The sequence below is a fragment of the Carcharhinus amblyrhynchos genome, chromosome 11 (assembly GCF_965287045.1).
Source record: "Carcharhinus amblyrhynchos chromosome 11, sCarAmb.v2.hapA, whole genome shotgun sequence".
NCBI lineage: Eukaryota > Metazoa > Chordata > Chondrichthyes > Carcharhiniformes > Carcharhinidae > Carcharhinus > Carcharhinus amblyrhynchos.
The window spans coordinates 22,465,845-22,490,997 of record NC_137334.1 but is presented as its reverse complement, the minus strand read 5'-3'; the positions used below and the strand labels follow the sequence as shown (position 1 = coordinate 22,490,997).

Genomic DNA, 25,153 nt, shown 5'->3' with positions numbered 1-25,153 from the left:
AGACACGGTCACTGGGAAGGACCCTGGGGTCCACCAGTTCCCACATCATACAGAAACCACACATCACATGCCCCTCCATTATTCACTGCAGTAATTTTGAAAATTTCCACACGAACTCACCTGGCCCTTTTTCTCTCCAGCCCTTTTGATATTAAGCCCTAATTGCTCACTCTACTTCCCCCTCACTCCACTGCCCGCTGTCTACACCAGGCCTCCTTTTAAACCTGGCGCTGATTTAAAGCTGGCTGGTCCACAACTCCTTCTAACCACTCCCTCAGAATTCTTAAAGCAGTAAATACAATAAAATTTATCAATCCTTTTTAGAATTTAATATACCTCAATCATATCCCCCTCTCATTTTTTCTCAGCTCCAGCGAGTACAAGCGAGGGAAAACACACATTGCTCAATGGGAATGAGCAGAGGTACACCAAACGTCCCACAGGGTGGGAGGAATTTCATTGCTAAACGCACCCGGACGATGAAATTCAAAATAAAACATGGTCCCATTCACATCACAATCCTTTTTAAAAAAGGTAGAAAGAAAAAGTGTTTTAATTAAGGGGAGGGAGAGGGGAGGACAGAGGATTACAAACAAAAATGCTTTTAATTTTAAGCAAAAAGATACAATTTGTCAACAGCTAATTGTGTTTAAGACATTTATAACATTACACAATGTTGGAGTGAAAGGCAGCAATATATCAAGTGCTAAAATATAAGCTGAACCAATGGGTTCTGTATTTCAATATTTGTAATATCAAAACACAAAAGCTGTATTATACACGTCTCTTCCAGTAAAGTACTGATTTAATATGTAAATAGCTTAAAAAGTTGAAATGGTTTTTTTTTATTCTTTTCTTCTTGTTTTAACAAAAACAAAGTCCCAACTTCAGAAGGTTCAGAGCGCAACATCAAGTGAGTCACTCGTTTCGTCGGTGTGCAGAGATGCTGTAGGTGTATTTCTGCCTCGCAGCAGCACCTCAAATCTCGGGGGTGCACATGCGCTACACTGGGTGCCCCCAGTTTTCAATTAATACTTAGTAACCGGTTAAGATAAAATCCGCGGTAGCGGAGGCTGGCTCCTTGGGAACGATCTCCTTCATTGTAAGGCTCTCAGCGCACAGAGCAAACCAGGATGGCGTATGGTGTGCATTCAACCTGTGATTACCGCGAAGAGACGTGGCTCATGATTATATGAGTAACGGCAGCACAAAACCAAAAAGCGCACACTGCGTTTTTATACAAAAATATAAACGTGAATATTTTTCTTTTACAAAGCAGTAGAAAATCGATCGCCACGGATCTGGCAGGTGGTGATATGATGATACGTGAGATATCGATTATAATGAACGCACAACTTTGGCCACAGGCTGGTCTGTTGAGACGTCTGCACTTCTTACGCCGTTTGCCATCAAACCTCTGTGCACCATTGGGTTCGGCCTTTCCCAGTCCAATTCAATCGCAAGAATTGACTACCACACAGTACCCTCAGCCGTCAACGTAAGGATGCCAAGTGGTCCAACTCCCCCGCCTGTCAGCTTCTCCCTGTTGGAAGGATTGGAAAAGCCTTCAGGGACAAAGACTTTACAATTCACACAAACGTCAATGGGGGGGGATGTGAGCTTTTGATTTGATCTGATTTGATTTATTATTGTCACATGTATTAACATACCGAAAAGTATTGTTTCTTGCGCTTTATACAGGCTGTTCATCGAGTCCATAGGAGAGAAGGAAAGGAGAGAGTGCAGAATGTAGTGTTACAGTCATAGCTTGGGTGTAGAGAAAGGTCGGCTTAATGCAAGGCAGGTCCATTCAAAAGTCTGACAGCACCAGAGAAGAAGCGGTTCTCGAGTCGCAACCTCAGACTTTTGTATCTTTTTCCCAAAGGAAAAAGGTGGAAGAGAGAATGTCCGGGATGCGTGGGGTCCTTATGTATGCTGGCTGCTTTGCCGAGGCAGCAGGAAGTGTAGACAGAGTCAATGGACGGGAAGCTGGTTTGCGTGATGGATTGGGCTACATTCATGACCTTTTGTGGTTCTTTGTGGTCTTGGGCAGAGCAGAAGCTGTGATACAACCAGAAAGAATGCTTTCTATGGTACATCTGTAAAAGCTGGTGAGAGTCGTAGCTGACAGGCCAAATTTCCTTAGTCTCTTGAGAAAGTAGAGGTGTTGATGGGCTTCCTTAACTATAGAGCTTGAATGGAATTTATTGCATCTGGAGTATTGTGTGCAGTTTGATGTTCTTACAGCAAAGGTTTACCAGGCTGATTCCTGCTATGGTAGGCCTGTCATACGAGGAGAGATTAAGTTGATTAGGATTAATTCATCCGACCTGTCGGCACGGTGACACGGTTAGCACCACTGCCTCACAGTGCCAGGGGCGCAGGTTCAACTCCAGGCTCGGGTCACTGTCTGTGTGGAGTTTGCACATTCTCCCCGTGGCTGCATAGGTTTCCTCCCACAGTCTGAAAGATGTGCGGGCTAGGTGGATTAGCCAAGCTAAATTGACCCTGGTGTCAGGGGGATTAGCAAGGTAAATACGCGGGGTTACAGGTATAGGGCCTGGGTGGGATTGTGGTCAGTGCAGACTCGATGGGCTGAATGGCCCCCTCCTGCACTGTAGGGATTCTATGATTCTATATTCACTGGAGTTCAGAAGAGTGAGGGGGGATCTGACAGAAACCTACGAAATTCTAACAGGGTTAATTCAGAAAGAAGGTTCTCAACAATGGGGGAGTCCAGGACGAGGGGGTTATAGTTTGAGGATAAGGGATAAACCTTTTAGAACTGAGGTGAGGAGAAATTTCTTCACCCAGAGGGTGGGGAATGTGTGGAATTCACTCCCACAGAAAGTAGCTGAGGCCAAAATATTGTGTGATTTCAAGAAGAAATTAAATATAGCCAAAGAGATCAAGGAATGTGAGTGGGAGGGGGGGATCAGGATATTGAATTTGATGAACAGCCATGATCAAAATGAATGGCAGACCAGGCTCGAAGGGCCAAATGGCCTAATCCTGCTTCTAGTCTCGATCTCTCGGTAACATTTCAGAAACACTTCCAAATGATTCTTGTTAAACGAGGCACCCAGAATAATGTAATGGCAGTAAAATCAGTTAGTCTGCTGTGGGTTGGGACTGCAGAAAGAAAGTACTGGAGGTAGTACAGCAAAGGCTCTGGTTTAAAGTTTATTTACTCATGTCACAAGTAGGCTTACGTTAACACCACAATAAAGTTACTGTGAAAATCCCTTAGTTGCCTCGCTCTGGCACCTGTTCGTGTACACGAAGGTAGAATTTAGCACGGCCAATGCACCAGCACGTCTTTCAGACTGTGGAAGGAAATCAGAGGTAACCCACGGGAAGAACGTACAAACTCCACACAGGCAGTAACCCAATCTGGGAATCGAACCCGGGTCCCTGGCGCTGTAAATTGGCAAATGCTAAATTGCCACAATATGTAGGTTAGGTGGACTAGCCAAGGTAAATTGCCCCTTAATGTCCAAAGATGTGCAGGTTAGGTGGATTGGCCATACTAAATTGCCCCTTAATGTCCAAAGATGTGCAGGTTAGGGGGATTGGCTGTGCTAAATTGCCCCTTAATGTCCAAAGATGTGCAGGTTAGGGGGATTGGCCATGCTAAATTGTCCCTTAGTGTCCTTTCATACTCTCCAATTTTATATTTCCCAACAATACATACGGGGGATTATGTAGACCATCAGACAGAGGCCATTCTGCTGGCGTTGGTCTACCACTCGAGACTCCTCCCACCTTTCCTCATCGAAATCACAGTAATAGAGGTTTACAGCAAGGAAACAGGCCCTTCAGCGCAACTTGTCCACGCTGCCTTTTTTTCTGAACCCCTAAACTAATCCCAATTGCCCACATTTGGCCCGTAACCCTCTATATCCATCTTACATGTGACAATCTGAATGCTTTTTAAAAGACAAAATTGTACCAGCCTCTAATACTACCTCTGGCAGCTCGTTCCAGACACTCACCACTCTGTGTGAAAAAATTGCCCCTCCCAACACTTCTGTATCTCTCCTCTCTCATCTTGAACCCATGCCCTCTAGTTTTAGTCTCCCCTACCTTTGGGAAAATACGTTGCCTATCTAACTGATCTATGCCCCTCATTATTTTATAGACCTCTATAAAATCACCCCTCAGCCTCCTACGCTCCAGAGAAAAAACACTCAGTCTATCCTGCCTCTCCTTATAACTCAAACCATCAAGTCCCGGTAGCATCCTAGTAAATCTCTTCTGCATGCTTTCTAGTTTAATAATATCCTTACGATGATCTATATCAACCATTCTACCCTGTATTCCCATCTCCACCCTAAAATACAGCAAAGCACCCCATGGGGAGCAAGTCCCACGTTCTCCCCGTGGGAGCGAGTCCCACATTCTCCCCGCTCCACCTGGGGGTCGAGTCCCACATTCTCCCCACTCCCCGTGGGAGCGATTCCCACATTCTCCCCACTCCCCCGTGGGAGCGAGTCCCGCATTCTCCCCACTCCCCCAAGGGAGCGATTCCCACATTCTCCCCACTCCCCCGTGGGAGCGAGTCCCACATTCTCCCCACTCCCCCGTGGGAGCGAGTCCCGCATTCTCCCCACTCCCCCAAGGAAGCGATTCCCACATTCTCCCCACTCCCCCGTGGGAGCGAGTCCCACATTCTCCCCACTCCCCCGTGGGAGCGAGTCCCACATTCTCCCCACTCCCCGTGGGAGCGAGTCCCACATTCTCCCCCACTCCCCCAAGGGAGCGATTCCCACATTCTCCCCACTCCTCGTGGGAGCGATTCCCGCATTCTCCCCACTCCCCGTGGGAGCGATTCCCACATTCTCCCCACTCCCCGTGGGAGCGAGTCTCACATTCTCCCCCACTCCCCCAAGGGAGCGATTCCCACATTCTCCCCACTCCTCGTGGGAGCGATTCCCACATTGTCCCCACTGCACGTGGGAATGAGTCCCACATTCTCCCCACTCCCTCTAGGAATGAGTTCCACATTCTCCCCACTCCCCATGGGAGTGATTCCCACAATCTCCCCGCTCCCTGGGTAAATAGGCTTCTGCTGAATTCCTTATTGGATGTCTTGGTGACTATCCCATATTGATAGTCTCTAGTTCTGCTCTTCCCCACACGAGGAAACATTTTCCTTGTGTGCACTCCATCCAAACCTTGCAGAATTTTAATACCTTCATTCAATCACCTCACAGCCCTATTTTCTGTGAAAGAGAATTCCAGACAACTAATCTTTCCCTGGTATCTATGCCAGTCACCTCTCATTACAGCTTTAACATGGTGTATCCCTCCTTACAAAAAGGAGCCAGAATTGTTAAAATTAAAGTTTATTTATTAGTCACAAGTAGGCTTACATTAACACTGCAATGAAGTTACTGTAAAAATCCCCTCGTAGCTATATCCTGGTGCCTGTTTGCGTACTCTGAGGGAGAACTTAGCATGGCCAATGCACCTGACCCACACATCTTTGGACTGTGGGAGGAAACCGGAGCACCCGGAGGAAACCCATGCAGACACGGGGAGAATGTGCAGACTCCACACAGACAGTGATTCAAGCCGGGAATCGAAGCCGTTCCCTGGTGCTGAGAGGCAGCAGTGCTGACTGCTGTGTAGCCCCATACTGTGTTCAGTTAAATGTTATTCAGGGTTTGAGAGGTATCCTGGCAAACGCACGAACTGTAATGAGGCTCGGGTATGTGGGCTAAGGAGAGATGGAATTCATTCACAATCGGCCTGGTTTCCTCCTCCCATTTTTGGAGGGTGAACATCGATCAGGGTGAGCAAAGATCAGGTCCATCTGGAGGGCTATGTGGAGATGGCACCCAACCATCCTGTATCCAGGCCACCAGGATACAGTTGCCAACGGGCAACTCACCGGAGCCGACAACTCCAGTTAGCCTGTACCCCAGAGAAGGAGCAACTTTCCAGACAGTGGGAAGGGAGAAAAATGGAAATAGAATCGGGGGAATGGAGTCACGTCAACACAAGGTGATTTTGATATCTTGCCCACTCAAGGTGATGAGTGGCACAGTAGCACAGTGGTTAGCACTGCTGCCTCACAAGTGCCAGGGACCCCGGATTCGATTTTGGCTTTGGGTCACTGACTGTATGGAGTTGCACATTCTCCCCGTGTCTGCATGGGTTTCCTCTGGGTGTTCCGGTTTCCTCCCTCAGTCCAAAGATGTGCGGGTGAGGTGGAGTGGTCACGCTAAATTAACCCTTAGTGTCAGGAGGATTAGCAGGGTAAATACTGGTGTTATGGGAATAGGGCCTGGGTAGGATTGTGATCAGTACTGACTCAACATCCAAAGATGTGCGGGTTAGGTTGATTGGCCATGCTAAGAAATTGCCCCATAGTGTGCAGGGATGCGTAGGTTAGAGGGATTAGTGGGTATAATATGTAGGGATATGGGGGTAGGGCCTGGGTGGGATTGTGTTCGGTGCAGACTCGATGGGCCGAAGGGCCTCTTTCTGCACTGTAGGGTTCTATGATTCAATGGGCTGAATGGCCTCCTTCTGCAATGTAGGGATTCTATGAGTTTACTGACATAACAACAGCAACTGTACCTATGTGAAAATTAATTAGCTTACAGTTATATTTCTAATGTCATCCATTCTTCATGGTACATGAGAAGACATTATAAAATGCAAATCTATATTGTCAGGATTCCAGCCTCGTTACAGAGAATTACATTTTTCTCACACAAGATCCTTTTTCTAATTTCATATTTATTGTGTCTTGCCCAAGGTACGGTTTATTTTTTCCTGATTTATTTTAGTTTGGACTGATCTCCTTCCTACTCCCTTTTCCCTCTCGCCAATGCCCCCCCTCAAGTCACTGGCTCCAACGCATCCCTCCTCTCAATACACTCAATGCCCATTCTGAGTGAGAGGTCAGCGAGAGCCCACCCTCCACCCTGGAAGCTCTGGATGAACCTGTATCCGAGGTCACTGTTGCAGATATCAGAGCAGCTTTCTCGAAGATCAACCCCCGGGAAAGTGACTGGCCCAGATGGGGGACCTGGACGTGCACTTGGATCAGCTGGCGGAGGTATTCACAGACACCTTCAACCTCTCCTTACAACAATCTGAGATCTCTATCTGCTTCAAGAGAACGACTGTCATGCCAACCAGGATGAACAGCCTGGCAGCACGCCGTAATGGCTATCAGCGGGTAGCTCTGACATCCATCAATATGAAGTGCTTCAAAAGGTTGTTCGTGGCACAAATCAATTCCAGCCTCCCAGATTGCCTGGGCCCACTACAGTTCACCCATCACCTCAACAGTTCCAAATTCTCCCCCGGCCCCACTCTCAACCCTGGGACATCTAGATGCCAAGGACACCAATGTCAGATTCCTATTCCTTGACTACAGCTCAGCTTTCAACGCCATTATTCCCACGAAACTCAGCTCCGAACTCTGTGGCCTGGGCCTCAGCACCTCCCTCTGCGACTGGATCCTGAACTTCCTAACCCACAGACCACAATCAGTAAGGAGAGGCAACAACACCTCCTCCGCGATCATCCTCAACACCAGTGTCCCACAGGGCTGTGTTCTCAGCCCCCTTACTATAATCCTTGTACACCTATGACTGGGGGTGGGGGGGCCAGGACAGGTTGTTGGTGATCTGGACATCTAAAAACTTGAAGCTCTCGACCCTTTCTACTTCGTCCTCGTTAATGTAGACAGGGGCATGTTCTCCTTTACGCTTCGTAAGTCGTTGACGATCTCCTTCATTTTGTTGACATTGAGGGAGAGATTATTGTCGCTGCGCCACTTCACCAGATTCTCTATCTCATTCCTGTACTCTGTCTCGTCATTGTTTGAGATCCGACCCACTAGGGTGTGGCGTCAGCAAACTTGAAAATCGAGTTGGAGCAGGATAGAGAACTGCGGCAAGTGTCACAAGCAAAAATGATCAGCTAAGGGGTTCCTGGAGATTAAGAATTTTACAGAGCAAACCACCCACTTGATACTTTTACAAAGCATAAACAGTTGACAGATTTTTATGGATAATTAATAGTTTGCTCTGTGTCAAAAACCACTTTTAGATTTATATGCATGTTTTAATCATGGTTTTTCTTTTTAATATTCTGTTTTATATTTTTATATTCATTGTTTTAATAATAAAATTTATTCTATTGTGTATTGTTAATTGCAACTATGACACATCTCAAATGATAGAGATGCAAATCTATGTAGAAAATACACAAGATCCCCACTCGTATCCTCTTTGGTGCTTTCTGTGGCTACAATAACCAGACTGAATCTTTTCTCTGTAAATCTTTCGCCCTGGCCCGTTAGGTAGAGATCAATTATTGTCATAGACATGCCACCATAAATCATGGAATGCGCACCATGTCTGTGATACTCTTTAATAGCCAACAAAGTCCAATACATCACTCAGCCCAGCCTCCCATCCCATTGACTCTGTCTACACTTCCTGCTGCCTTGGCAAAGCAGCCAGAATAACCAAGGACCCCACGCACGCCGGACACACGCTCTTCCATACAAAAATCTGAGGTCATGCACCAACCGACTCAAGAGCAGCTTCTTCCCTGCTGCCGTCAGACTTTTGAATGGACCTACCGCGCATCAACTAAAACAGAAAAATCTCAGTGGGTCTGACAATATCTGTGGGGAGAGAATACAGCACCAAAGAAGATACAAGTGGGGATTGTATGTACCGTCTTTCTACATAGATTTGCATCTTTATCATTTGATATGCGTCATAGTTACAATTAACAATGCACAACAGAACAAATTTTATTATTAAAACTATGAATATAAAAATATAAAACAGAATACTAAAAAGAAAAACCGTGATTAAAACATGCATATAAATCTAAAAGTGGTTTGAGTCTAGATAGAACTCTGAAGGGGTTCCCGGACTTGAAGCGTTGGCTCTATTCTCTCCCCACAGATGCTGTCAGACCTGCTGAGCTTTTCCGGCATTTTCTCTTCTTGTTTCAGATTCCAGCATCTGCAATATTTTGCTTTTATCTATCGTGCACTAAGTTGATCTTTCTCTGCACCCTAGCTATGACTGTAACACCACATTCTGCACTCTCTCCTTTCCTTCTCTATGAACAGTATGCTTTGTTTGTATAGTGCGCAAGAAACAATACTTTTCACTGTATTCCAATACAAATGACAATAATAAATCAAATCAAATCAATCCTGTGAACCACAGCTTCAATGGCCAGAGATTTTGTTAATCCCAATAGGAACAGTACATGGGAGCCTTGAACAGTAAGTTGGGACAGCACTGGCTTCCCCTTAGTGACTTATAGAACATAGAACATAGAACATTACAGCGCAGAACAGGCCCTTCGGCCCACGATGTTGCGCCGACCAGTTACAAAAACAATGACCCACTAGCCTATACCAATCCCTTTTCGTCCATAAACCTATCCAGAGATCTCTTAAACGCCCCCAAACTAGACGCATCTACAACTGCAGCAGGCAGGGCATTCCAATCCCTCACCACCCGCTGGGTAAAGAACCTACCCCTGACATCCGTCCTGTAGCTACCCCCCCTTAATTTATGGTGAGGGGCTACTAAAATTCTATTGGTGTGTGCAAATTTTACCGGTTCTGCCATTTATATAGTAAATGGCAGAACCCGTAAGAGCATTGATAGGCAGAGGGATCTGGGTGTACAGGGACAGGTCACTGAAAGTGGCAACGCAGGTGGAGAAGGCAGTCAAGAAGGCATGCTTGCCTTCATCGGCTGGGGCACTAGGTTTAAAAATTGGCAAGTCATGTTGCAGCTTTATAGAACCTGAGTTAGGCCACACTTGGAACACAGTGTTCAATTCTGGTCACCACACGACCAGAAGGACGTGGAAGCTATGAGGAAAGGTTGGAGAAGCTTGATTAGTTCTCACTGGAAAGACAGAGGGCAACCTGATAGAAGTCTACAAGATTATGAGAGGCACGGACAGAGTGGGGAGTCAGAAGCTTTTTCCCAGGGTGGAAGAGTCAATTACTAGGGGGCATAGGTTTGGGGTGCGAGGGGCAAGGTTTAAAGGAGATGTATGAGGCAAGTTTTTTTTTACATAGAGGGTAGTGGGTGCTGGAAGTCGCTGCCGGTGGAGGTGATGGAAGCAGATACAATAGTGAGTTTTATGGGGCGTCTGGACAAATATGTGCATAGGATAGGATTAGAAGAATATGGTCCCCAGAAGGGTATGGGGTTTAAGTTAAGTCGGGCAGCATGGTCACTGCAGGCTTGGAGGACCGAAGGGCCTGTTCCTGTGCCGAAATTTTCTTTGGTCTTTTCTTTGTTCTTTGTGGGTGGTTCTTGCTGGTGGGTTTTGATAGTCTGCCATTCTATGTACCAAAGTGTCTCACTGCCTAGTTTTAAAGCAAACTTCTTTCCCCAGTTTTGCCGCTGGAAGTTTTTGCACTGTTTCGTTTCTGCAACTGTTTAGCTTTCATTATTTAGCCTTGCCTCGAAGCTTCTGGACCTTCAGTCTGAAAGCTGGCAGCTGTAAGGCAGACCCAATGCAGCCAAACTGCCCTGAGCTCAAATGTTTGGTCTGGGTTCGGTAGCGCAGACAATATTCCTGGTATTCCCGCAGCCCAGACGCGGTAACAAAGCCGCGTTCGGAACTTCAATGGGAAGGTCGCTTTGTGTTTTATCCGGAGGTCGAAAGCCTTAAACTGGCTCCTTTCCACACCGGAATCGTGAGGTCAACAGCGATTCTCAACTTTTAAAACTCAGTTTGAGACCAGCAATTTAATAACTCAGAGAGAAAATTGCTGGTAGATTGGAACCGTGGACTGAAATCTCCCTTCAAAGGGGTCGGTCAACTAGTCTACCCTTCTCCCTCCAACTTACCGTAAGAAGTCTCACAACACCAGGTTAAAGTCCAACAGGTTTATTTGGAATCACAAGCTTTTGGAGCACTGCTCCTTCAGCAGCTCAGTGGAGAGGTGGGCTCACAAACACGGCATATATAGACACAGACACAATTGCAAGACAATGGTTAGAGTACGAGTCTTTAAAGGTAATCAAGTCTTTAAATCAACCTGATGTTGTGAAGGCTTCTTACTGTGTCTACCCTAGTCTAACGCCAGCATCGCCACATCATGGCTACCACCGACCAGCAGTAAAATGATACAACGATGGATAGGAAGGGGACTAATGATTAAGTATGTACAGCCTATGACCCAGGTAGAGATTCTGTCCTCACCTTTAATACATCGCTTTAATTCCAAGGAGCCTGACTTTCTGGAATTTGAGACACACAATTCTCAGCGATCGGTCGGGCTGAGAAACTCGGCTCGAACTGACACGAGCTGTTATAAATGTTCAGCTCTCCATTGGACACAGCCGAGGAACCCATCACGGAATTTGCCTGGTCGTAGTAACAGGTTGCCTGCAACGGGCTGTGACTGGGGGACACAGTCATCTTACTGTAGGGGGGGACAGGAGCGACAGGGCTGCTGTCGGCAAAGGACAGTCCAGTTCTCACCGCGGGGGCACTGTCCTGGTATTCACAGGCCGCAAACATGCAGCTGGTGTTGGCGCTGTCAGGCTGCAACTGGTTGACTGTGGTCCTCTGCTGCACAGCCACACTGCAGCTGTAAGGGAGCTGCTGGCTGCCGCTTGGGTCCAGGTAACAAGCTGTCGGAGCCCTGTCTCCCGGAGCTTGGGTCGATCCGCGGGGTGACTCTGGCTCTTGACGGCGCAAACAGTCCTGCGCTTGGTACGGTTGGCTGGGATCCTGCTGTCCATTCTGCATCGGGAGCTGCCACTGTGATGTGTTGAAAGGCTGTGCCTTCAGTGGCTTCTTTAACTGTGGGTAGGGGGGTCTCCGCAGGCTGGATTGCTGTGGATTCCCCTGGGGTGACCACTGGGCTGCCAGCTTCCCCGCGTGCATTGGTTGCGTGTTGGGCTGCTCCATGCAGCTTGCCCTCGGCAGAGTGGGGGCCATTTGCCTCGGGGCGCGACTCGAGCTGAAAGCCTGCAGGTTAGGAGGGTCGTGTAAACCCATTCCAAGGAGATTCTGCGAAGGAGATCCCAGTGGGTTCTGGATTCCAGCTGGCATTTCATTCTGTAGTCCGGACACGCCGGAATTTTGGAATCCAAACGGCACTGTGTTCTGTGTCCCACAGACTACTGGATCCTGGGGAGAAAGCAGGGCTGTGTCCTGTGCTGCAGACACCATTGAGCTCTGGGGGTGGGACATCACCGGCGTCTGGGGGTGGGACATCACCGGCGTCTGGGGGTGGGACATCACCGGCGTCTGGGGGTGGGACATCACCGGCGTCTGGGGGTGGGACATCACCGGCGTCTGGGGGTGGGACATCACCGGCGTCTGGGGGTGGGACATCACCGGCGTCTGGGGGTGGGACATCACCGGCGTCTGGGGGTGGGACATCACCGGCGTCTGGGGGTGGGACATCACCGGCGTCTGGGGGTGGGACATCACCGGCGTCTGGGGGTGGGACATCACCGGCGTCTGGGGGTGGGACATCACCGGCGTCTGGGGGTGGGACATCACCGGCGTCTGGGGGTGGGACATCACCGGCGTCTGGGGGTGGGACATCACCGGCGTCTGGGGGTGGGACATCACCGGCGTCTGGGGGTGGGACATCACCGGCGTCTGGGGGTGGGACATCAACGGCGTCTGGGGGTGGGACATCAACGGCGTCTGGGGGTGGGACATCAACGGCGTCTGGGGGTGGGACATCAACGGCGTCTGGGGGTGGGACATCAACGGCGTCTGGGGGTGGGACATCAACGGCGTCTGGGGGTGGGACATCACCGGCGTCTGGGGGTGGGACATCACCGGGTTCTGAGGGAGGGACATCACTGGCATCTGGGGGTGGGACATCACTGGTGTCTGGGGGTGGGACATCACCGGCGTCTGGGGGTGGGACATGATTGAGTTCTGGGGGTCAGTTGGTTTGGAATTTTGGCAGCCAGGAATTGCTGAGGTCCGGGTGTCAAATCCAAACGACTTTTGTTGTAAGGATGCAAATGGGTTTTGTTGTGCAGATCCGGTGAAGTTTACTTGCACAGTATTGAAGCTCTCCGGTGAGAATTTATTCACGTCTGGGGCCTCCTTTGTCAGCATATCCTCGACACAGGACAATATAAAATCAGAGGTGAGGATGTCATTGAAATCATCCGCGAGCGAAGTGTTATTGTCCATTTTCATCAGAGTTTCCTGCCACTGCTCCAGCCCTGTATCCTCCACGTCCACATCCAGGTTTCCCAGAGTGTCGCACAGGTCATTTTCATCAGCATTCTTTTCAGACAGAATGTCCATTATAGTCAACAGCGGATCGTCAAGGTTCATCGCCTCCTGTTTGTCTGCGTCCTTGCCATCAGCAGCCGGCTGCCAGAAATCGCCCGGCACATTTAAGACAGCAAACTCGTTGGCAAAGACATCGTCAATATTGAATTTCGATTCGCTTTTTGAGCTGTACACAGTCGGATTCTGCACCATCATGGCGCCCAGGAGGGAGCTCGGGTTGATCCCATTTTTTAGGTTGGTGCCGTTGACCCCGGGAGAAACCTTCTTGTCTTTCCCTTTAGCCTCGAACAAACCCAGATGCCCCATAAGCAATGGGTTGGTCTCGTACAGAACCGCTTCCCCCGTGGCAAAACTAAACGGCAGCTGCATGGACCTCTTCCTGAAGTGTTCCTCCCCTTCTTCATTCCTGAGAATAAATTGACGCACAGAGAGACACACGTTACACTTTCTAATTCTACAAACACACAAGTTAACGACACGAGCCACAGCGGATCAGATCCCTCTATGATCTGCTTTCCAGTGAGGCACACCCCAATAGAATCGAGATTTCAGGAGACTAATTCCTCTTATTGTTCAGATAGGAACATAAGAACTCGGAGCAGGAGTCGGCCATCAGGCCCCTCGAGCCTGCTCCACCATTCAATAAGATCTTGGCTGATCTTTTCATGGACTCAGCTCCACTTACCTGCCCGCTCACCATAACCCTTAATTCCTTTACTGTTCAAAGCTTTATCTATCCTTGTGTTAAACTTTATCGTATCTTTAACTTAACTTTATCGTATCTTTAACTTAACTTTATCTTATCTTTAAAAATCTATCTCTCCTTGTGTTAAAAACATTCAATGAGGTAGCCTCAACTGCTTCACTGGGCAGGGAATTCCACAGATTCACAACCCTTTGTGTGAAGAAGTTCCTCCTCAGCTCAGTCCTAAATCTGCTTCCCCTTATTTTGAGGCAATGCCCCTTGGTTCTAGTTTCACCCGCCAGTAGAAATAACTTCCCTGCTTCTATCTTGTCTATTCCCTTCATAATCTTATATGCTTCTATAAGATCTCCCCTCATTCTTCTGAATTCCAATGAGTATAGCCCCAGTCTCTCCTCATAAGCCAACTCTCTCAACTCCAGATTTCTGGTGTCATGAGGAAACCCCTTCACCTCAGGTCCCCATCCCAACAGAAGCCGATTTGATATAAACACAGCTGGGGATGGGGTAAGAGGGAAATGAGCATTCAGGAGCAGGAGTAGGCCATTTGGCTCCTCAGTCATGGCTGACCTTCCACTTCACCCACACCCGCCTTCCCAGATGTCCACATCCCTCGATTCTCAGAAAACCTCTCAAAATCTGTCTCAGTGACTGAGCCTCTGGGGTGGAGAGTCCAATGGATTCACCACCCTCTGAATGAAGGCATTCCTCCCCATCTCAGTCCTAAAGGAAAGGCCCATCATTTGAACACTGTAAATCCAACTCCCATCTTGGGAAAGGATGTATCCTGGCTCCATTCCCTTTGTCGTTGGGTTGGGCAAGAACAGGTGCTCCAGTACCTTCTGTAAGGTTTCCACAGGGAAACCCAACGGCAGGAGTGGGGTGGGGAGGTCGTCGGGGGAGAAGCGGATTAAAGGAACAAGCTGGCTGGCATTTCATAGCCCAGCATGGTGGACCCTCCAAACCGTGTCGCAAGAGTATATCAAGCCTAAACACTAACCCAAGAGCCTGTCTGACATCCTGCGGGGTGTGCACTTACGTCAAAGGCCTTTGCTTGGAGATGATGGTGTCCGGTCGACCGCCTTTGTACACCAGCCGAGCATTCGCCTGAACCCAAACCCAACTGCTTTGCTTGGTAAGCAATCTGAACACCGTCATTCCGCTCTCTCCAGTCTTAATCACTGAAACACCACAACATCGCATCAAGTGAGAAAAAGACGACTTTCCACACCCCCGCCCCCACCCAGAGAGCAAGTCTCTCTCATGTTCCCCAGTGTTTTCTGAAAATGCGAGAAGATTAAATGAAGATAGGTGAGAGACGGTGTGAACCAATTGAATGCCGTTTTCACGTCTCAACCTTGTTTGTAGTTACTTCTTCATATCAAAGTTAAACACAATGACTGCCAAGCTTAGGCATCACCTATCCCATCATCCCCCACACCCCAGTACAACTTGTGTTACCGGATGACGTCTCGCATTGAGAGTCATGTCCCCGCGTGTCGCTTCCCAAATGAGGGGTGCGTATGGGCTATACTCACTCTTCACATGGTTATCAGCACAGTACATCATGTCGGCAGCATGGATAAACTGGTAACCTGTGCCTCGCATGCATAGTTCTGTCTCCGTGTAACCCAGAACAAACTTGCCCCTGTAAAGGACGAGAAGAAAGCACATTTAACCATTCAAGATTAGCACAACGTTTTCTTTTATTCGTTCATGGGATATGGGTGTCGCTGGCTGGGCCAGTATTTATTGCCCATCCCTAGTTGCCCTTGGAGGGCAGTTGAGAGTCAACCACATTGCTATGGCTCTGGAGTCACATGTAAGCCAGATTGGGTAAGGATGGCAGATTTCCTTCCCTAAAGGACATTAAAGAACCAGATGGGTTTTTCCGACAATCGACACTGGTTTCATGGTCATCAGTAGATTCTTAATTCCAGATATTTTTAAATCGAATTTAAGTTCCATGATTTCATGGCCATCAGCAGATTCTTAATTCAAGATTTTTTTTAAATTGAATTTAAATTCCATGATTTCATGGCCATCAGTAGATTCTTAATTCCAGATATTTTTTAAATTGAATTTAAATTCCATGATTTCATGGCCATCAGTAGATTCTTAATTCCAGATATTTTTTAATTGAATTTAAATTCCATGATTTCATGGTCATCAGTAGATTCTTAGTTCCAATTATTTATTATTGAATTTAAATTCTACCAGCTGTCATGGCGGGATTCGAAGCTGGGTCCCCAGAACATTAGCGGAGTTTCTGGATTAATAATCCAGCGATAATACCACTAGGCCATTGCCTTCCCACCGACACCATGGACTATCTTCAGCTGACTGAGGTCCGCCTTTAACATCCACCCTCCGCCCCCGCAACCCCAACAAACCGCCTCCCACCCAAGGGCTGGTGCTGAGTAGATTATCGATCGACCCTCTTTGAGTTCTGATGCCTAGCCTGGGCGTTGAATTGACCTCTGCAGCACCCTGGAGAAGGGGAAAGCCAGCACTCTTGCTCCTGATCCTGAAAGAGCAACTCTTGTTGGCCATGCTCTTGCGGTTGAGAGGCCTCCTTCTCGTCAACATGACGCTCTGCGTGTGGAAAGGAGGGATTCACTGCACCAGTGACTACACTGCATTCTGCAGAGGAGAGGAACTGAGAAGGACGACTGGAATTAGGGGAGGTGATGGCCTAGTGGGTATCATCACTAGGCGTTAAACCCAGAAACTCAGCTAATGCTCTGGGGACCCGGGATCGAATCCCACCAGGGTAGATGGTGGGATTTGAACTCAATAAAAAATATCTGGAATTCAGAAGACCATGAAACCATTGTCAGAAAAACCCACCTGGATCGCGAATGTCCTTCAGGGAAGGAAATCTGCCATCCTTACCGGGTCTGGCCTACAGCCCAGAGCCACGGCAACGTGGTTGACTCTCAACTGCCCCCTGAAATGGTCGAATGAGACACTCAGTTCAAGGGTAAGTAGGGATGGGCTATAAATGCTGGCCTGTCAGCGACTCCCATACCCTACGAATGAATAATAAAAATTGAGTAACACTTCAAAACAAAACGTGATTAATCCATGGGGCTGGTATTTGGGATGTAGGCCTTGCTTTATTGCCCATTCCCGACTACCCAGGGAAAGACGGCAATCATCCATTTTCTTGAATAAGCGGAGTGTCTGTTTCAGAGGTTGAGACATTCCGGTGAGTCTAACGTCACATTAAGAGCAGAGTAGGTAAGGGTACGAGTGAACTCTCTGCTTGTTTCCTGGTCACCATAATTGACAGTAATTTCTTTGATTATTTTAATTATCGTAATTGAATTTCAATTCCCCCAGCAGCTGTGCTGAGATTTGAACTCATATCTCTGGATTACCAGTCCAGTAGCAATGATGAGGAGGTAGGCGATGGTGCAGCAGTATTGTCACCGGACTAGTCTCCCAGAGAGCCAGGATAACACTGAGGACCCGTGTTCCAATCCCACCCCAGGCAGATTTACAAAAGCACACATTTCTTCCTCGATTTCCCCAGTAGCTTGTTCCCTCTGACACTCTCTCGGTCGCCTTCTCCACCCACCCTCCCCTACCGCCACCCAACACCTCCTCACCCCTCCCACACAACATACTTGGTGTCACAGGCCAATGGTGTGAAGTCCAACTTATGTTTGGTCTGGAATATCAGCGTCTTGGTCCGCACTTCCAGGATGGACGGAGGCTGGAGGGGGGTTGCCACGACAAACAGGGCCAGCTGAGGGGGGATGGGTGTGCCGTCCTCCGCTTTCTTATTCTGCCCGTGTAGGAACTTCAGTCGCCCCTGGAAATTCAGCGTCTGCAATCAACACGGATGAATGAGTAGAATTGCTGGGAACCCAGAACAGAGGCTTCTCCTCCAGCCCAATTCATCTTCAATTTAGGATTGCAGAATGGATAAGGTTCAGGCCAGAAGGAGACCATTCGGCCCACTGAGTGTGAATCGACAACATCTGACCCAGGCCCTATCCCAGTAACCCCACATATTTACCCTGCTAATCCCCCTGACACTAAGGAGCAATTTAACATGGCCAATCCCCCTAACCTGCACATCTTTGGACACCAAGGGGCAATTTAGCATGGCCGATCTACCTAACTTGCACATCTTTGGACACTAAGGGGAAATTTAGCACGGCCAATCCACCTAACCTGCACATCTTTGGATACCAAGGAGCAATTTAGCATGGCCAATCCACCTAACCTGCACATCTTTGGACACCAAGGAGCAATTTAGCATGGCCAATCCACCTAACTTGCACATCTTTGGACACTAAGGGGAAATTTAGCACGGCCAATCCACCTAACCTGCACATCTTTGGATACCAAGGAGCAATTTAGCACGGCCAATCCACCTAACCTGCACATCTTTGGACACCAAGGGGCAATTTAGCATGGCCAATCCCCCTAACTTACATACCTTTGGAGACTAAGGGGCAATTTAGCATGGCCAATCCCCCTAACTTACATTCCTTTGGACACTAAGGGGCAATTTAGCATGGCCAATCCCCCTAACTTACATTCCTTTGGACACTAAGGGGCAATTTAGCATGGCCAATCCCCCTAACCTGCACATCTTTGCACCGTGGGAAGGAACCGGACCACCTGGAGGAAATCCATACAGACGGGGGGAGAACGTGCAAACTCCACACAGACAGTTATCCAAGCCGGGAATCGAACCTGGGTCCCTAGTGTTTGAGGCAACAGTGCTAACCACTGTGCCACCGTGTTTCGAGGTGTGCACCCTCACATGGACAAGCAGCGCCCTTTCAGTTTAGTTTGCCCCTCTTGCTGGCCTCTGAATATCCACTGCCATAGCAATCGGAGTGGGCAGCTGCCTCCAAGGAAGTGACAGGGTGTGGCCTCTTCCCAAGTCTCCATCAACTCTGTTTGTGACCAATGGCTCTGCTGGATCCAGGGATCCTGCCAGTGATGGATCACACTTTGATCTTGCCTCCGTCTTTTCCATTCCATCGAACCCGCTCCCCTCCATCCCATTCCGACGTCACCTTTAACCTGCCTGAGATTTCCTGCCATAACAGCCAGAGACAGGAAGAGGGGGAACTCGTGTTTTCAATGGCAATCACTCGGACAGTGAAAACAGATACAACAGGAACTTCCAATAGGCGAACTGGAGAAATTCTCCGCGCGCCCCCGACATTCTCTCTTCCACCTTCTTCCGTTGGGAAAAAGATACAACAGTCTGAGATTACGTACCAACCGACTCAAGAACAGCTTCTTCCCTGCTGCCATCAGACTTTTAAATGGACCTAACTTACATTAAGTTGATCTTTCTCTACACCCTAGCTATGATTGTAACACTACATTCTGTCCTTCTCCTTTCCTTCTCTATGAACGGTATGCTTTGTCTGTATAGCACGCAAAAAACAATACTTTTCACTGTCTCCTAATACAGGTGACAATAATAAATCACATCAAGTTCAAAAAATGAACCACACAGGGTGATGGGGAAGGTGAGTGATATAGTTCTCATTACTAGTTCTTGCAAACGTCTGGGATAGACCTGTCCCTCCCACCTCATCTCTGTAATCTACTGAATGGCCTCAGTTGCTAGCCCATCGTTCAGTGATTGGGACAGTTTTCTGATAACAGTGAGGTTAAAACGTTGACAGTCTTGGTGTCACCTTCGTTTCTGTGGCGACCTTCCGGCCCCATAGTCAGGTCATCATTAAGACCCCCCGTTTCCACCTCACGACTTCCCCTGCTCAGCTGCTGCTGAAACCCTCGCTCCTGCTTTTTGTTACCCCTCGAGTCGAGGCCTCTTCTACATTCCGCTCTCCATATCCAAAACTCCGCAGTCTGCGTATTGCCCCTCTCTCCTCCGTCACCCGTGAGGCTCCCAGTTAGGCAACGCCTCGACTTCCAAATTCTGATCCTCGACTTCAGGCCCTTCCACCTCCCCTCTCTCTGAAATCTGCTCCAACCTCCGAGATCTCTACACTCCTCCAATTCTGACCTCATCAGCCTCCTCACTGTGAATCCTTTCACCGTCGGTAGCCGTCAGCTGCCTGGGCCCATGCTCCGGAATCCCCCCCCCAAGCCCCCTCAGCCTCACATTCCTTCTCTCAAGACATTCCTTGAAATCTATTTCCTTGATCAAACTTCTGGTCATCAGACCTAAGGCCTGACCCTCTCGAGAAAACACCGACCGTTATATTAAGACGTTTGCGGCGTAGTTGTTGCCAAGATGCAGGCTGTTAGGCTGCAAGGGCTGGACTCAACTGAACACTCATTTAAGACCACAAGGTGTAGAGGGAGAGGTAGGCCATTCGGCCCATCGGGTCTGCGCCGCCATTCAACGAGATCATGGCTGATCTGGTAGTTGTAGAGGTTTACAGCACGGAAACATGTCCTTTGGCCCAACTAGTCCATACCGCCCAGTTTTTAGCCACTAAACCAGTCCCAATTGCCCGTTGTTTGGCCCATATCCCTCTATACCCATGATAATCCTCAACTCCACTTTCCCGCCGTCTCTACATCCCTCTGCGGTACAGAATTCCACAGATTCACTCCCCTCAGAGAGAAGAAATACCTCCTCGTCTCTGTTTTCAATGGGTGACCCCCACCACCCCGGCCACCGCCTCTGGCCCTAGACTCTCCCACAAGGGGAAACAGCCTCTCAGCATCTATCCTGTCAACGCCCCTGAGATTCCGATATGTCTCAATAAGGTCGCCTTTCATTCTTCTAAACTTCAGTGAGTTGAGACTCGATTTACCCAACCTCCCCTCATCAGAAAATCCCTGGGTAAACCTGCACTGCCTCTCAATGCCAGTATATCTTTCCTTAGTTACAGGGACACCAACTGCTCACAGTATTCCGGGCATGGTCCAGCGATTTGTACAGTTTGAGCAAGACTTCCCTATTTTTACACTCCATTCCCTTTGAAATAAAGGCCAACATTCCACTTGCCTTCCCAATTACCTTGTGAACTTCCTCTTGGGTGGTTTGTGATTTACACACAAGGGCCCATTTCCATCTTAACTCAGCAAACAGGAATAAAAATTGTCACAGAAACGTACAAACTAGAAGCAGGAGGGAGGCCATTTGGCCCTTCAAGCCTGCTCGACCATTCATCATAATCATGGCTGATCATCAAATTTAATATCCTGACACCCCCCACTTCCCCCCCATATCCCTCGATCCCTTTAGCCCCAAGAGCTAAATCCAATTTCGTCTTGAAATCATGCAACGTTTTGGCCTCAACGACACTCTGTGGGAGTGAATTCTGTGGGGTGAAGAGATTTCTCCTCACCTCAGCTCTAAAAGGTTTACCCCTTATCCCTTATCCTCAAAGGGCAACCCCCTAGTTCTGAGCTCACTGATCACCACCACCACCACCCCACACACACACACAAACACACACACGCACACGGAAATTTCTTTATGAATCTACCCTGTCATGCCCTGTTAGAATTTTAAAGTAGAAGTTTATTTATGAGTGTCACAAGTAAGGCTTACATTAACACTGCAATGAAGTTACTGTGAAAATCCCCTAGTCACCGCACTTCAGCACCTGTTCGGGAACACGGAGGGAGAATTTAGCATGGCCAACGCACCCTAACTAGCATGTCTTTCAGTCTGTGGGAGGAAACTGGAGGAAACCCATGCAGACACAGGGAGAATGTGCAAACTCCACACAGGCAGTGACCCAAACTGGGAATTGAACCTGGGTCCCTGGCGCTGTGAGGCAGCAGTGCTAACCACTGTGCCGTCATAAGTTCCTATGAAATCCCCTCTCACTCTTCTAAGCTCCAGTGAATATAATCCTATCTGACTTAGTCTCTCCCCATATGACAGACCTGCCATCGCAGGAATCAGTCTGATTATCCCTCCCCTTACCCAACTGCTGAAGGTGCAGGAATGCTGAGGAGGGTGCTCTGATGTCCTGCCCACCAGCCCTGAGTGGGGGTCGGCCCAGAGATCCTCCTGCTCCCAGGATTCAGTTCGTCGTGAGGTAAACTTTGCTGATGACACCAAAGTCGGAGGTGTGGTAGATAGTGAGGAAGGGTGTCTTAGTCTACAGGGAGACTTGGACAAGTTGCAGAGCTGGGCCGAGAGGTGGAGGATGGAGTTTAATGCGGAAAAGTGTGAGGTAATTCACTTTGGCAGTAATAACGGATGTGTAGAGTATAGGGCTAACGGTAGGACTCTGAATAGTGTGGATGAACAGAGGGATCTAGGTGTATGTGTACATAGATCCCTGAAAGTTGGGAATCAAGTAGATAGGGTTGTTAGGAAGGCATACGGTGTCTTGGCGTTTATTGGTAGGGGGATTGAATTTAGGAGCCGCAGCGTCATGTTGCAACTGTATAAAACTCTGGTGCGGCTGCACTTGGAGTATTGTGTGCAATTCTGGTCCCCACGTTATAGGAAGGATGTGGAGGCTTTGGAGAGGGTGCAGAGGAGGTTTACCAGGATGTTGCCTGGTATGGAGGGGAGGTCCTATGAGGAGAGACTGAGGGATTTGAGGTTGTTTTCGTTAGAAAGAAGGCGGCTACGAGGGGACCTTATTGAAACATATAAGATGATTAGAGGTTTAGATAGGGTGGATAGTGATAGCCTTTTTCCTCGGATGGAGAAAGCTAGCACGAGGGGGCATAGCTTTAAATTAAGGGGGGGGTAGTTATAGGACGGATGTCAGGGGTAGGTTCTTTACCCAGAGGGTGGTGAGGGATTGGAATGCCCTGCCTGCTGCAGTTGTAAATGCGCCTAGTTTGGGGGCGTTTAAGAGATCCGTGGATAGGTTTATGGATGGAAAGGGATTGGTTTAGGTTAGAGGGTCATTGTTTTTTAACTGGTCGGCGCAACATCGTGGGCCGAAGGGCCTGTTCTGCGCTGTAATGTTCTATGTTCTAAACCTGGCCAGGCAGTTTATTTGGGAGCGACTGGATGAGTGAGCAAGCTTCCCAACTTGAACACTCTCTGCCGAACTAGACTTCAAACAGAAACCCGTAGCAATGAGGAGTCAATTCAGGATGGACTTACCAGGAAACCAGAGGAATTGTCCAACAAACAGCGGAACCTACAGATAAAGTTCCTCTTCATGAAGGAGGAATTCTCCGGCGGCAAATCATGAGGATTGTAATTGATAACACTGGAGCAAAGGCTACTGTTCTCCGGAACAACTGGGTAGGGAAAGAGAGAGACAGGGTGTAAGAAGTAAAATACAATAATTAGGTCAAAGTACAAAGCATTGGCCGGAAATTTCCAGTCATTCACCCAGCAGGATTCTCCAGTCCCGCTGCAGTGAATGGAGATTTACCAGAGCGACAAACTCTCTCTCTTGTTGCGGGGGGTGTGAATTTATTCAGGTAATGGAAGGAGCTGTCTTCACTCTTGTCAGAGGCATCAATTTTCTTCCATCGCAGGCTGAGTAGGAATCTCTCCTATTCGCAGAGTGTGGTGGAGACAGATTCACACAGCGAGTGGTTAGGATCTGGAATGTACTGTCTGAGAGTGTGGTGGAGATAGATTCACGCAGTGAGTGGGTTAGGATCTGGAATGTACTGTCTGAGAGTGTGGTGGAGATAGATTCACGCAGTGAGTGGGTTAGGATCTAGAATGTACTGTCTGAGAGTGTGGTGGAGATAGATTCACGCAGTGAGTGGGTTAGGATCTAGAATGTACTGTCTGAGAGTGTGGTGGAGACAGAATCACACAGCACGTAGTTAGGATCTGGAATGTACTGTCTGGGAGTGTGGTGGAGACAGAATCATGGTGTTCAAAAGGGAATTAGATAAACATTTGAAGAGAAAATATATATGCAGGACCACGGGGAGAGAGTGAGACCAGCTATAAGGCTCAGAAAGAGCCAGCATTAACACAATGTGCTGAATGGCCTCTTTCTGTGCTGCAACTGTTTCGCGATTCAATTCTTCTGTATTTGGTCACCGTTCCGAGTGTGCCCGATTTAACGTAAAGGAATATTTTTGGTTACTGATAAGCGTAAAGTCACTCACTGTGCGTCTGAGGGTTGGATTCTTGGCAGGATGGTGGGTTCAGGGCCCAGTGCAGCTGATGGCGAAACATTGTCCTGTCGTCAGTGTGGATCAGCTCAAACACACTCTGGTGTACCACATCCGACTGCAAAGGAAGAACAGGATCATCAATCGAACAAACGCCCAGGGTGAGCCAATCCAGAGCAACCGGAATTCCAAACATTCCCGGGAACAAACAATTAAACTGGGATGGAGACAGAAAGAGAAACTGGAAATCCAAAAGTGAAACAACAAACCAGCAACTCAATCAGAGAGGAGAAGGTGAAATTGGTATGGGCTCCTGCTCTGTCCAAGATGGCAAGAAGCCACAAAAGGTCGTGAACGTAGCCCAATCCATCACGCAAACCAGCCTCCCATCCATTGACTGTCTAAACTTCCCGCTGCCTTGGAAAAGCAGCCAGCATAATTAAGGACACCACGCACACGGACATTCTCCCTTGCACCATCTTCCATCGAGAAAAAGATACAAAAGGAACTTTTGAATGGACCTACCTCGCATTAAGTTGATCTTTCTCTACACCGTAGATTTCACACTACATTCTGCACTCTCTCCTTTCCTTCTCTATGAACGGTATGCTTTGTCTGTATAGCGCGCAAGAAACAATACTTTTCACTGGATACTAATACACGTGACAGTAATAAATCAAATCAAAATCAAATCAGGCATTTTGGGTCGGATCCTTCATTGGAACGGCCATGCTGAGGGGAAAGAGCTTGGTTAGAGGGAGAGGCAGTAGGGTTGCGATGATGGGGGGGACGGGAGAGGGAGATTAGGGGGATATAGATAAGCAGAGAGGGGGGAAAGAGAGAGAAGGAAAGGCTCGGGGTTTTTATAAAGCCGTTTACAATGTCAGGCATTTCACAGCCGATTAAAAACTTCTGAAGTGGTGTCACTGCTGCGACGCTGAAAGACTGGGCAACCGATCGCTGCACAGCAAGATCCCACAAACAAAAGCGTGCAATCTGTTGGTCGCGGGATGAATGTCAACCAGCAGGCCGCCTCCCGAGTTCCAGATAGTCCCACGGGCTCGGATACAGCCATCCCCGAGGGCAACCGGGGTCCTCAGAGCAATGACTCGACTGACAGGAGAGCAGAGAGTC

The 25,153-nt window shown here is 48.4% G+C and overlaps 1 protein-coding gene across 1 annotated transcript in view; it reads right to left on the bottom strand.

Moving 5' to 3' along the window:
* Positions 1–586: 586 nt before the first annotated feature.
* LOC145349977 (uncharacterized) overlaps positions 587–25,153 on the bottom strand; it is a 168,589-nt gene continuing 144,022 nt past the window's right edge. Inside the window, exons 5-11 of the mRNA XM_080198757.1 lie at positions 24,014–24,137; positions 23,040–23,179; positions 17,632–17,834; positions 15,538–15,647; positions 15,039–15,180; positions 11,224–13,702; positions 587–1,543 (exon numbers count right to left, since the gene is read on the bottom strand). Coding sequence (XP_080054883.1) covers positions 11,239–13,702; positions 15,039–15,180; positions 15,538–15,647; positions 17,632–17,834; positions 23,040–23,179; positions 24,014–24,137 — 3,183 coding nt within the window. The 3' untranslated portion in view covers positions 587–1,543; positions 11,224–11,238. The remainder of the gene's footprint in view (positions 1,544–11,223; positions 13,703–15,038; positions 15,181–15,537; positions 15,648–17,631; positions 17,835–23,039; positions 23,180–24,013; positions 24,138–25,153) is intronic.